The sequence below is a fragment of the Anopheles funestus genome, chromosome 3RL (assembly GCF_943734845.2).
Source record: "Anopheles funestus chromosome 3RL, idAnoFuneDA-416_04, whole genome shotgun sequence".
Classification (NCBI taxonomy): domain Eukaryota; kingdom Metazoa; phylum Arthropoda; class Insecta; order Diptera; family Culicidae; genus Anopheles; species Anopheles funestus.
The window spans coordinates 1633091-1646127 of NC_064599.1; the positions used below are offsets into that span (position 1 = coordinate 1633091).

Below are 13037 nucleotides of genomic sequence, written 5' to 3' on the forward strand. Positions count from 1 at the left end.
ATCAGAAGCTGATAGAATAGAACTGATTGTAAAATAGTTGTAAACGTTGTAACACAATTGATCACAATTTAATTACAACGTTCCTGTTGGTTGTTTCTATGTAAAATTGAATGTAATGCGGTAGGTGTGTAGTCCACCTAAGCTGTCATTGAAAACATCGAACAGAAATGTTTACACGATGTTTTTGTATTCGTTTTATCAGATAATTTTTACTTTTTCGTTCTTTATTTCCTAATCATGGGCGATTGAAAATAATTTTAGATAAATCACATTTTTCTTATACATTTTAATAAAAATATTCGATTATTACATTAATATTATTAACTTGAAAAAAAAAACGGTAAAAAACATAGCAAATTATAGCTGTCAGATTACGTTTGACAGATATCAAATAGGCAAGCGAGGGGAGTTTGTACTTCCTAGAAGAGAAAAATTACAAATTTTAAGAGGAATTCAAGGGCCAATGTAAATAAAAATACCACTAGGATCGAAAACGGCAATCTGTGCACCGTAGTTTAAGTGTTTTTGCTCGTATATCCATCGCAAACATGCGCAACCGTAAAAAATAACATGCTATATCTAGTGAGTAAACGCAGAAACTGGTAGGAAAAATAAGAAGAAATGTCTTTGGTTGAATGAAAAGTTCGCATACAAAAAATGCACAATCAGAAGGACATTGTAATCTAGTAACAGAGTTATATGAACATTGGTGAACAGTATACGTTTTATAAACAAACACAACACCTTTTTCCCCTCTTGTTTCAATACCCTCTGTGTTTCCAGTTAGCCCGTTGTTCCTAGGGAAGTCATCAAAAATCTGCCCAAGCCCAAAGAATTCAGATAAACAGATCCGGAAAGGAAACGGACAGAGTGTAAAGAAGAGAACATCCGCGAAAAGTACCCACTGGATGCAATGTCACGAAATCTGCGCTAGGCGTAGTACATCAGACGGTACTGCTATTACTACTGCGATTTACGAGAAAGGCTTGAAACCAAAGAAGCTGGGCGAGCGACTGCCGCACATACCTTGGACATTTAGTTGAATCCCGCACGAAACCAGGCACATCATCCACAACAAAGGAGTGCAGAAAAGGAAATTGTAATGATTGTCCAAGAACCAGTGCAGGTAAATTCAATCACCTACTCTCATCACTGTATTTGACGATGCGCCTTTGTGGTTCGTTTGAAGGGTTTGCGAAACAAATCGAAGCTTCGTGAAAAATCAATCATTCTTTATTAATAGACAACAGCGCGTTTTACAGATCGTTCTTGAAGCTCTTACAATCTAAACCAATCGATTTTGCATCCGTTTACATTGCACAGCTTTTGGGGTGAAATGCTTAGAATATTGGCCTGCGCAAATCTTGTGTACAATATATTGGTTTTGGTACAAACTCATAATTTCTTCATTATCCACTTCCTTACAGGCCGCAATATGGCACTGCCTAAACCATTACCATTATCAGGACGCTACATTTCTTGCTGAAAGACTCTGTGCGGAAGGTAAGTAAACATTTGTAAGCGTAACAGCACGTAACGTAATCGCCGACCTTATGTATTTTTGCAGTGGATTCTGAAGAGAGCGTTTTTCTGCTTGCCACATGTTATTATCGCGCGGGACAAAAGCATCTGGCACACTGGCTACTTTCGAAGAAAAGTGTTCGTTCGACTCAATGCCGTTTCCTTCTTTCAAAGTGCGCCTTTGATTTAAAAAAGTAAGTGGCCTTGCAGACACATTCGAACATTTTCGAATTCGATATAACAAGCGGAAATGGTTACAATATTTTCTCATTTTTAGATACTCGGAAGCCGAAAACGCTTTGATAAACGACGACCATCTCAGGCCAAGGCACTTGGATGAGATCGTAAAAGAGTTTGGCGATATTGCGTGTTTCGCGTTAGAGTTGGTTTCAAAAATTTGCCTAAAGACTGAACGATCTAAGCTTGCAAACGATGCCAGTCGGCGAGCGATCAAGTTGAATCCTTTCCTGTGGCAAGCATTCGCTGATCTATGCAGCCGGGGCGAAAAGCCGGATCCCGATAGTGTGTTTCAGCTGACCAGCACTGACATCTTTCAAACTAGCCAAGCACATCATTATAATTCGATTGTGTGGTTTGGTGGAACGAATGTTTATCACAATGGACCATTGCTAGATCCATCGGCAGGCCCCAACGAAAGTACAGATCAGCTAGGAGAAAATGTCGATAATCCTTCAACGCCAGTTGATCAGTGTTTCACGCAAATCGTTAACACACCGAACAATCACCATCCACCGGGAGCGCCGCCCGGGGTGGGGCTCGGGAATGCTCCTTATATTCCTCAACAGCAGAATCTGAATTACTCGTACTTTAACAGTTCGGTCGGATCGATACGCTTTGGTAGCGGGGCCAATCCAAACGCTGGTGACCAGACGCCAACACACGTATTCACGGAACATAACACACCATTCCGTAAGCAACAGTTTAAGTATCTCTCCACGATAAGTCCTTCGACGCCAAGTTTCGGCGTGCTACCGATCATACACACACCCAATGAACCGATAGCGTTTCTTATGACGCCTTCCCCGCAGCTGGTGCAAACGGGCACGCCTGTCGGACAGACGGGAACGGCCGCACTCATACAGCAGCAAGGCTCGCAGTTGATGCAATTTGCGACCGGCATGCAACAAACGCCACAGCAACAAAGCCAAGGCATTATTGGCGATGGTACATTAGCAGATCAGCACGCCGTAGCTCCCAATCGAAAGATCGCACTGCTAAGTAGTAACAAAAAGATGCGACGTCATCATCACAACAATCTAGGCACCATGGGCAACATTATCAATCGCAAACACGACTCGCCACACCATCCTCAGCAGGCGGCTATTCAGCTGCTACAGCAACAGAGCACCAACACCAAACCGATCGTTTTCAGTCAAACCGGAAATCAACTGACCACCACACCGCGTACACCGATTACGACCGGTGGACCGCTACAGCATGGCCCCAACGTTAGGCGCAGTTCGCGTTTGTTCAGCAACAGCAACTCAGTGAAGGAGAATGCCAAAAGTCCACAGATCAACAACAAATTCGTCGCGCCTCGTTCACCACCTCGACGGACGAAGCAACGGATTTCAAAGACGATCAACAGTAGTGTCACAACTTTGCTAGAGAACATCCCGGAAAAGAAGTCCTCCGTGTGCGGTGCGGGTGGAGATGCACCCGTGAAAGAGAAGATAGAAACCATTACTTCCACTGTGAACGACGATGCAACGCCTCTGCTAAACGAAAAAGTCATGCTAAACAACAGCATCAATAGTGCGCAGAAGATGGCCCAACAGGTGCTGCAGCTGAAAAAGCAAAGTGCTGACGGTTTGATGACGCTGCTGCGTGAATTAGGCCACGGTTACCTTCGGTTGCAGAACTATGAATGCGAGAAAGCTATCGAACACTTTTCCAACGTTCCGCTGCATCATCACGAGAGCAGTTGGGTCAAAAGCATGATAGCGTTAGCGTACCATGAAATGCGCGACTACGAGTCAGCGGTTCACATTTTCCACGATATTCACGAGCGCGAACCGTACCGGTTGCAGTACATGGAAATCTACAGTACCGATCTGTGGCATCTGCAAAAGGACGTAGTGCTGTCGTCACTGGCGCAAGATCTGATGGCCCAGGACAAAACCTCGCCAATCACCTGGTGCGTGGCGGGCAACTGTTTCTCGGCGCACAAGGAACACGAAACGGCGATCAAGTTCTTCTTCCGTGCAATACAGGTTGACGAAGATTTTGCCTATAGTTACGCCCTGCTGGGGCACGAGTTGGTGATGACGGAGGAGCTGGAAAAGGCCCTTTCCATGTACAGGCTAGCTGTACTGCACGATCCGCGACATTACAATGCCTGGTTTGGCATCGGAACAGTATTCTGCAAACAGGAGCGTCATGAGCTGGCGGAGCTACACTACCGAAGAGCGTTACAGATCAATCCGCGCAACTCGGTCATCATGGTGCACATAGCCGTGATGCAGTTCTTTCTCAGGAAGACCGACCAAGCCATAAGGACGCTGAATGCGGCGATCGCGCTCGATCCACGAAACCCACAGTGTAAATTCCAGCGCGGTTCGATGTTCTTCATGATGGGGCGCTATCACGAGGCACTCAAGGAGCTGGATGAGCTGAAGCAAATCGTGCCAAAGGAAGCGATGGTTTACTATCTCATGGGAAAAATTCACAAAAAGCTGGGCAACGTCGATCTGGCGCTGATGCATCTTAGCTGGGCCACCGATCTCGGTTCGAAGGGAGCAAATAATCAGATCAAGGACAATTTTGACTCCATCATCCGAACGCACGATGGCGATGGCGGCATGGAAGGCGATAGTGGGCTGGTGGGAGAATCGAGCCGAACGGGAGATTCCGCTGGCACTGGTGCAACTGGTAGCGGCGGCACACCGCACGGTGACGGGGACGGTGTGAACGACAAAATCGGAAGCGTTGGCAGCCTTGATCCGGAAGCGGGCAGCAGCAGCATCGATCCGGACTATTCGCTCGGCATCGAACAGATATCGAGTGATGATTCAACCGCCGCCGTGAGCATGCGGAATGAGTCGCTAGACATAATAGCAAACAATTTCTACGACAGTGACAGCTATTAGGTAGAGAACCGTTTGGCAACAATGAATCTGCGCCTAGGTGCGCTGGTTCCACATGAAAGTCACAGCAGTCCTACTCCGCACTCGTTGTCGTATATTGCAACACCTTTCGAGCGCAGCCAGTCAATCACACGCTTTAAGTAGCCAACTCAACGTGCGTGCGATCAAACGTGGAATATTAATCTTGGTACATGATACAGTTTCTCTCGTCTCTTCTACACGCCTATTGCTCCTTAACCTGGTCTCTGTCAAGGAATCTGTGTTTCTCTTCGATAATCGATTATTCGTGTAATTATGTGTCAGGTTCAATCGTTTATAATTGCGCCCTTTTTGTTATTCCATTTATACGCCTAAGTAGCAGTTTATTTTGAATTCATTTTATGGAAACCCACCAAACAAACAAAAAAAGGAAGATGAATAAATAACAGGAAACAAGCAGAGCATACAAATAATATCGCCTAGTGTTATCCTTGCTAAATTACACTCAAATTAAATTACTCTCAACTGTATGAAGAACTCATCATCGATTCGACAGGTTGTGGTAGAATGGTCATAGCTGAAATTTAAAACACAATGGATAAAATATCGAATAAGACTATGGAAGATAGACCAGAAAACATCATTCCAAGCAGCGTGTTATCCCACTCAAACAAGTAAGTACGGCTTTGAAAAATATTTACTAAATTATTTAATTAAATTGTCCTGACATTAGTGGTTTAATGGACTATAGAAATGAAGTCAGCATAAACTAAAATTCTGTAAATGTATATATCTATTTACCGCTTGGTTAGGAAAACCAAACGAACATACTTTCAATGTATTACAGGTTTCGGTGGAGATATACAGAATATGTTTTCGTGAATTGTGCTCATTATGTAAATATGATGGAGCAAATGGAAACCTTACGACATGTGACCCTTTATTTAAAGCTACGGCAAAGGAGAAAAACGAAAAGCAGTACACAACCGTTATTCATCGGCAAGTTAAACACACCTGAGAATTTTATTACCATATTGAAATAGCCGAAAACTTTCTACGGGTCTAACCGGGAATAAAAGAGCGGAAAAGAATCTCAAACTATCCCATCTCGAAGAATTTGTGATGAGAAAACATTCAACGAAAAAGCATCGAAAGGAAAGATACAGAAGATCATTCAAGAGACAGCCCTTTTTTTTTGAAAGGGCAAGTCGTAAGAGAAGGTTTTATGATCTGCACGTGTGCAACGTCGAGAAGCAGTGAAGAACAAGCAAGTGTTAAGCCACGAAGATGTTAAACACATAAGAAAGTTAACAACATCTCCAATCTCGGAGAACATGCGAAGGAGCGAACGAAGCAGAACGGCAAGAAGAAGGCCGCCCGAAAACCAAAAGCCTTCATCTTTCGCTCAGGTGAAGTGATTGAAAAAGGCAGAACAGGATTCCGGTCATGCAAGGTCATAGCCATCATGGCCGGGTTTGTGGATGGTGGAACGAACAAAGCAAACCTTTAATGCAATATGCTTCTGCTGAAGGAACGATCTTTCAGGGCGGCCTGCGGGTTTTTTGTTTGTCCGTCTTTCCTTCGCGATCGATGGGATCAGGTCTTACGGGTAGAGGTGTACCGGACACTGGTGTACCTAAAACCATAAAAAGGTTACTTTTACGACCTGTTCCCACGATTCCACCGTAGTTGTTGTTTAAAAACCCCCGAGAAACTGCATTTTTCGCCAAGGAAAAGGAAGCGCCTTCCATTGACGAAAGGCGACAAAGGAGGAAGCAAACAGGTACATGGGATCGAGATACAGGATTGGAATACGTTAAGTGTTATGCCAAACACAGCACACTTGGGTGGACTGAGTGAGCACATTTTTCCCGCTGTGGTAGGTTAATTTACGAGTCCTAGTTGAGGCAAAAAAGAAGATTTTTTTTTTATTTTTTATTCTTTTTTTAATTTAAAGCAATATTTGAGTGAAAAGAAACTTATTGCAACAAATTCGCAATAAAATATATCACATTTAAAAATTTTGCTGAATTGCAGAAAAATGAGGAACATTTTACATTTTCTCAAACAGGGTAAGGAACTTGGTTCCTCGAATAACTCCTGCCAGAGACATCTGAGGGCATGGCCGTCCAAGAAGAAAATGTAACAATTGATGCCATCTATCGACCACAGGCAAAGATTGGAGATCCGTTAGATACCGACCGAGTTATAGGCAAAACTTGGTGCAAAAATGAGGAAAATTTTACATTTTCTCAAACAGGGTAAGGAACTTGGTTCCTCGCATAACTTCTGGCACAGACATCTGAGGGCATGGCCGTCCAAGAAGAAAATGTAGCCATTGATGCCATCTATCGACCACAGGTTAAAGATTGGCGATCCGTTGGATACCGACCGAGTTATAGACAAAACTTGGTGCGAAAATGGGCCTTAGTGGATTGACAAATTTATAGATTTTTTCAATTTTTTTCATTATTTTTTACCTTTTTTTAATTTAAAGCATTGTTTGAGTAAAAAGAAACTTATTGTAACAATTTCGCATGAAAATAAAAGAATTTTTTAAATTTTGCTAATTTGCTCAAAAAAATGGCAAGGGGTACCCCTTATGAAATTTTCGAGTGGAAAATTTTTTAAAAATTTTTATGCTTTTTTTAGTTTAAAGCATTATTTGAGTGAAAAGAAACTTATTGCAACAAATTCGCATTAAAATAAATCTCGCTCTTAATATCGGATATACGCGGATGCGTTTCTGGTGGACTCCGCTTCATCGAAGGAGAGTTTTTCCCGCTTCATTCGACATACATACAATATTCGTCCATTTTTACATATTTGATAGTAATATGATACTTTTCAAATGTTACTGAATAGGAAATCAATCATATACATGTTTGATACCACTGTCTGTGGTTTGCTAAGTTGATCGTACACCGAACCAAACGCCGAAAGAATTGTTAGACTGGGTTTCACATGTTCTAGACCATGCAAAGCACCACTCGCGAACCGATGGTACGCTGTAAATGTTTGAGTGTTTGTTAGCTTCTGATGGTGTTCTCGGGCCACCATACTACGTATATAAAACCGCGCACGTTTCAAATCACAGTTGAGCCATTTGTTTGATAAACTTGACCTTACGATGAGTTTAGTAAACGATCACAATCAGAAGACGCTGCATAGATCGTTTCCGACTGATTCCGAACGCGCTCGGTTTGGCGGGGGGTTTCAGTTCAAACGGTAAATCGGTACATATTTAAACACATTCCCACCCGTTACAGTGGGCGATCACGACCAGCCGGTAGTGTCCGTGGCCGCCATCAACTTATCAGTGGTCAAATGCGATGGAATAGCCAAATCACTCACCAACGCAGCATTCTATTTGCTTACTGTCGTTACATTCAACCGGATTCTGTGCCGGGGTTCTCGCGCTCAACGCATTAACCGGGGACAGTCGCAACATAAAAACATAAAATCCTCGGGGGCAAAGGACGGACGGCATCATCATCATCACCATCATCTTCATAGTCGTCATCGTTAGCGGACGTCGTACCCGGTTCGGCCTTAATCATACGCGCGGTTACGCTGCATCAACAACTGCGCCCGATCAATTGTGTCAAATTGTTTCTATTTTGAGGTGTATATTATTTTTAAAACTTTCCTCCCTTTTGCGAGCAGACGGGCCGGAACTGCAGTCGGTATCCGACACGGTGCGAACGATCTGCGATCCGCGATGTGGCGTGCTGTGGTTGTGGTGCTGTTCCTGTGGGTGCAGACGGAATCCGGTTCCGGTGTGCGGGGCATGACGCAGCTCCGGTTTCCGTACAGCAGCACCAACTTCAGCCTCAGCCTGTACAAGGCCGCCTTCAGTGCGGAACAGAATGTGGTCGTCGCCCCGTTCACGCTGCAGAACAGCATCGCCATGCTGTACTCCATCGCAACCGGGACGACGCACGACCGATTGCGGGAGGTGTTCGGGCTGCCGTCCAACTTTACCGAGTTCATCACCAACCAGAAGCTGCTACACTACACGCTGAGCGATGTCGGCGGTTCGGAGGGCTTCCGGATGAAGAATCGCATCATAGTGAACGGATTCCGCAAGGTTGATGCGCGAATGCGCGACATCATGCACGAAGATCTGGACACGGTGCTGATGTACTTCGACTTTAGCCAGCGGGAAGGTGTCGTACGGCGGGCGAACCACTTTCTCAGCATGCGTACGAACGGTCTCGTCCGCGATACGCTCTTTCTCGGTGACGTGCCGAGACATCTGCAGCTAATCCAGCTGAGTGCGGGTTCGTTTCGGCCACCGTTTGCGAGCGGTTTCGATGCGCGGGACACGATCGCGCGCGACTTCCGGACCGGGTACATTGAGAAGCTGTACCAGACGACCACCATGTTCAAGGAGGGTGACTTCCGGTTCGCCCGCATCCCGGAGCTGGAGATCGAGGTGCTGGAGTTGCCGTTCCACGCGCGCAGTGACTCCGTGCTGTGGATCATGCTGCCCGACCGGGACGCCGAGCTGGACCGCATCGTGAAGGCACTCGAGCCGGAACACTTTGACGCGATCCATGCACACTTCAGTATGAAGCGTGCCGGAATAGTGGTGCCGGTGTTCTCCATCAAGACGGAGTTCAATGCTACCGAGTTTCTGCGCAATACGATCGGGCTGGATGCGTTGTTTCGGAAGCGCGAATTGCGCTTCTTCGACGATCACGATTCCGCGCTGGACGGTGTGATGCATCGTGCCGCCATATCCGTGCACGAACAGTCGGCCGAGGCCGGCGGTGTCGCGACGGTCCACAGCTTCAGCAAGCGCAGTGTACCGACGGCCGCGTACCAATTCTACGTTGGACGCTCGTTTATGTTTGCGCTCGTGAAACGATCCTCCAAGCAGCTCCTGTTCATCGGTCATCTTTGCCGACCGCACGATCTGGTGGAGGTGTGATGTGCTTATATTTTTTATTGAATATGTGAACAAAATAAGAGAGCAACATAATATCAACGACAACGAAACGGTGGTGCGCGAGAGTTCGTTCCGCTTTTTTTTATTTTCAAATGCCACCAACATCCGAAACATTTTGTTTGGGTACGGATTTCGAGAGCGAAGAACGGGCCCGTTCTCCAAGGCCCGAGCGAACCACATATGTTCCCGGCCGGCCGGCCGGCCTGGTTTTATGTTGTTTTTGGCGATAGTGAGCATTATTCGCAACACTGTCAAAACGAAGAGAAGTTGAGTGTCGCGAGAGTTCCGAATGATGGTGTTCCCTGCACTGTTGTCCTCCTGTGTGGCCATCGACGTACCTCCTGGTAGGTGTGTTTGTTGGTTGGTTACCATTACTTACATCACTGGAACTGCAAGTGATTAACCACGTGTGTCTGTAACGCAGTGTCGCTAAAGCACGGGCTTTGTAACTTTCCAAAAATTGTTTCAGATCCGACTACGGATGATGCGATTACTACGGCGAACAACAAGTTTTCGTTCGAGTACTTCAAGGTGCGTGACATCATCTGCCGCTGTTGGTGTGGTTAATCTCTCACTCTCGCTCTGTTCTCTTGTGCCAGTTCCGTGTTCATACTACGTGTGCTCTTTCGATTTAATCGCAGGCGTGCTACGACGAGAAGTGCAACTGTGTCGTGTCGCCGATTCACGTGCGTCTCGCACTGTCCATGTTCTATCCGATTGCCGGCGCGGCGGTACAGGAAGATTTCCAGGTCGCGTTCGGTTTGCCGGAAGATGTGGACGCTTCGGTCGAGCAGCAGAAACGGTTGGCCCAACAGATGCACGACGGACAACACCTGAAGGCACTGTCGTTCGTGCTGGTAGAGGAAACGCTTCCACTGACCAACGACTTTGAGCGATTCTTTACGAACACCTTTCAAACGACGGTCGAGCCGGTCGATCTGACGGACGACATACCGTCCGCGCTGGCCGTCAACTCTTTTTATCAGCGCGCATCAACCGAGATCGAGGATTTCATCGGCGAGGGCGATGTCTTCTCGCTGCCACCGTGCTTTAAGCTGATGCTGTTCAGCGGTGTGTCCGTGCTGGCCTCGCTTGCCGTGCGTTTCAGCGCCGCCGACACCGTGATGGAGGTGTTCCGATTCGTGAACGCTCCGACACAGCGTGTGCCAATGATGCGCACGACAGCGCTCATTCGACGCTGTCAGCACAACGAGCTCGGCTGTACGATCGTCGAAGTACCGTGGGATGCGGCTAGCGGACTTTCGCTGCTAGTGCTGCTACCGTACGATGGCAAAGAGCTACGTCAGCTCGTACCGACCGTCACCCATGTCCATCTGGCACAGATCGACGAACGGCTTCAGCCCCTGTGGACGAGGTTGATATTGCCCAAATTTTTCGTACGTGAAAAAACCGACCCGAAAGCGATCCTCGGCAAGCTCGGCTTTGGCGGTGTGTTCGAAATAGACGATCTGCGCGTCTTTCGTGACACGGGACGGACACGGCTGAATGGGTTCTTCCAACACTGCTACATGGCGACCAGCGAGACCGGTGGATCAATTCCCGTCCCAACCGAAACGCCCAACGTGGTCACGTTTAATGCGAACCGGCCGTTTATGTTTCTAATACGCCGCACGATCGATGGATGTGTACTGCAGATAGGAAACTTTTCCAAATACATTGACCCAGACGAACAGTTCTGAAGCGTTCTGAGTGAAAAAAAATAAATAAAAACCCAATTCTTTCGTTTCCCATCACACACGATCAGGTGTCAGGTGTCGAAGGTTACTCCGGCTTTGCCAACGGTTTATGCTAAACGAAGGTCTGCCCCTGGGTGGAACCTTTACAAGCGTAACGATGCAAAACCATTGGAAAAAATGGGTGCAGCTGGAAACAAAACGTAAGGTGCGTAAATGCAAATTTTGTTTCACCCCCGTGTCTCGGTCATTGGCAGTACCGGTTGGCCCCTTCTCGAGTTGGATAATAATTGTCTTAAAGTGTTCTGCTGAAGAAATGGTCCCCTAATTCATCAAAGACATATGTGCCACGAACAAAAAAATGGAAATTAAAACAACCCCCGGGGGTTTTTTGGTGGATTGTATATCTATGTTTCTCTATTAAAACCAAACTTCCCCTTTTTTGCTTGAAACGGAACGCGGTTTCCCCATGAGGAATTTCCAAGCGAACAAAAGAAACAGGTGCTACCTACTTGCAATCGGAATATGTTGTCCCTGTTCATGTTGAACGTCGTTCGTCCACTGATAGCAGAAGGCTATTAATTCATCCCACCAGACAACCAGACGCAGTTCTCGCAGAAATTGAGAGATGAAAATCAATGTCCACACAAAACGGAAATGACTTTCAGTATATCAGGAAACCCTTGCACACCGACGATGGAAAGTTAAACATTCTAAACCATTTGTGTGGCAGATGCTGGCTAGGCCATGTGTGCTGCCATGATCCGGAATAACGGCCGAGGGGACACACGACGCATTTCGGTGGCAGCGTCCGAATAAAAAAAAAACCCATCCAGCAGTTCCAGGCTTCTCGCGCAAGAACATCTAATCGAATCGGCAAACGGTAAAGCCTGTGTGAACGGCTGTGTCCCGCGGCGTCAAGGATCAAGGAGTGCGCGTTTTCCCATCAGCTGCGACACACCGCTAACGAATGCGCGCGTCCTTGCGTACAGCGACTTGTGTCAGAACAGCTGACACTAGTGGTCTCGTGAGAACGCAAAACCCCTCTAGAACCGTTGCGCTATCACCACCACCTTTGCTGGATTGTCTGCAGCCGGCCTCTCGGTGTACAGCCTAACAGTTTCAGCTGGTAGTTCAAATGCGGCGCGAGGGTTCAAATGCGATTGGCAATGGGTGCCCCTGTGCCCATGTGTTCGCGAGCCGCTGCATGTCACCTTTTTTGTCCCGTGTAACGCCAGCAGTTAGATGCGTTGGATAAAAATATCGCCTCTCCCAAGCTGATCGCTGCATGGATCTTTGACAGTGGAAAAGTCAACGTTACACAATACATATGCGACACGTTAAGATGTTGTCTAGCGCCTTCTAGTACTGGTTCAGCAATGTAAAACTTGATAAAAAGGTGGTAAAATAGTGGGCTTAAATGTACGACCGAACCGGAGTCTTGATATTTCGCAATCCACACTTCATATTTTTACAGCTTTTAAGGCTACACAGCCTTCCGCAAATGCTTCGATCAGAAGTGGCACTTTCCTAATCCTGGACGTTCTAGCGTTAATGTACCTTTTCATTCGAAATCGGCACCAGACATCTGCGTGCGTGCATGTTCATTCAGTCTCCCTAGGAAGTGTGTACATATGCTTGCATCCTGGCCTAATAATAATCTACACGGCTCGATAGATTTCTAGGGGGTCGGAGCGGTTTTAGCTGCGAGTTGCAGCATGTGTGCGCCGCCAGTTGCAGACGATGCGCAAACGCAATTAGCATCTGCTTTTCCATGTTTTT

The 13037-nt window shown here is 46.6% G+C and overlaps 2 protein-coding genes across 3 annotated transcripts; both read left to right on the forward strand.

The window, feature by feature from the left end:
* The first annotated feature begins 16 nt into the window (after positions 1-16).
* On the forward strand, positions 17-5080 carry LOC125767267 (cell division cycle protein 27 homolog). Of its 2 annotated transcripts, none has more exons than XM_049433681.1 (5): positions 17-582; positions 784-1126; positions 1428-1503; positions 1568-1715; positions 1799-5080. In XM_049433681.1, the coding sequence occupies exons 2-5, from the start codon at positions 1103-1105 to the stop codon at positions 4629-4631; spliced, it is 3081 nt and encodes a 1026-aa protein (XP_049289638.1). In that variant the 5' UTR covers positions 17-582; positions 784-1102; the 3' UTR covers positions 4632-5080. The 2 variants fall into 2 exon arrangements, with proteins under 2 accessions (XP_049289638.1, XP_049289639.1); XM_049433682.1 differs by having other exon boundaries at positions 17-465.
* Positions 5081-7724: 2644 nt separating this feature from the next.
* On the forward strand, positions 7725-12641 carry LOC125772089 (uncharacterized). Its single transcript, XM_049443446.1, has 4 exons — positions 7725-7835; positions 8274-9540; positions 9961-10092; positions 10203-12641. The coding sequence occupies exons 1-4, from the start codon at positions 7738-7740 to the stop codon at positions 11259-11261; spliced, it is 2556 nt and encodes an 851-aa protein (XP_049299403.1). The 5' UTR covers positions 7725-7737; the 3' UTR covers positions 11262-12641.
* The last annotated feature ends 396 nt before the right edge of the window (positions 12642-13037 follow it).

Excerpts from the sequence above, each read along its gene's own strand:
- LOC125772089 (XM_049443446.1), top strand. The coding sequence starts at position 7,738 with ATGAGTTTAGTAAACGATCACAATCAGAAGACGCTGCATAGATCGTTT. Across the intron at positions 7,836-8,273 it reads GGGGGGTTTCAGTTCAAACG|ACGGGCCGGAACTGCAGTCG; the intron begins GTAAATCGGTAC and ends TTTTGCGAGCAG. Across the intron at positions 10,093-10,202 it reads TTTCGTTCGAGTACTTCAAG|GCGTGCTACGACGAGAAGTG; the intron begins GTGCGTGACATC and ends ATTTAATCGCAG.
- LOC125767267 (XM_049433681.1), top strand. The coding sequence starts at position 1,103 with ATGATTGTCCAAGAACCAGTGCAG. Across the intron at positions 1,127-1,427 it reads TTGTCCAAGAACCAGTGCAG|GCCGCAATATGGCACTGCCT; the intron begins GTAAATTCAATC and ends ACTTCCTTACAG. Across the intron at positions 1,716-1,798 it reads TGCGCCTTTGATTTAAAAAA|ATACTCGGAAGCCGAAAACG; the intron begins GTAAGTGGCCTT and ends TCTCATTTTTAG.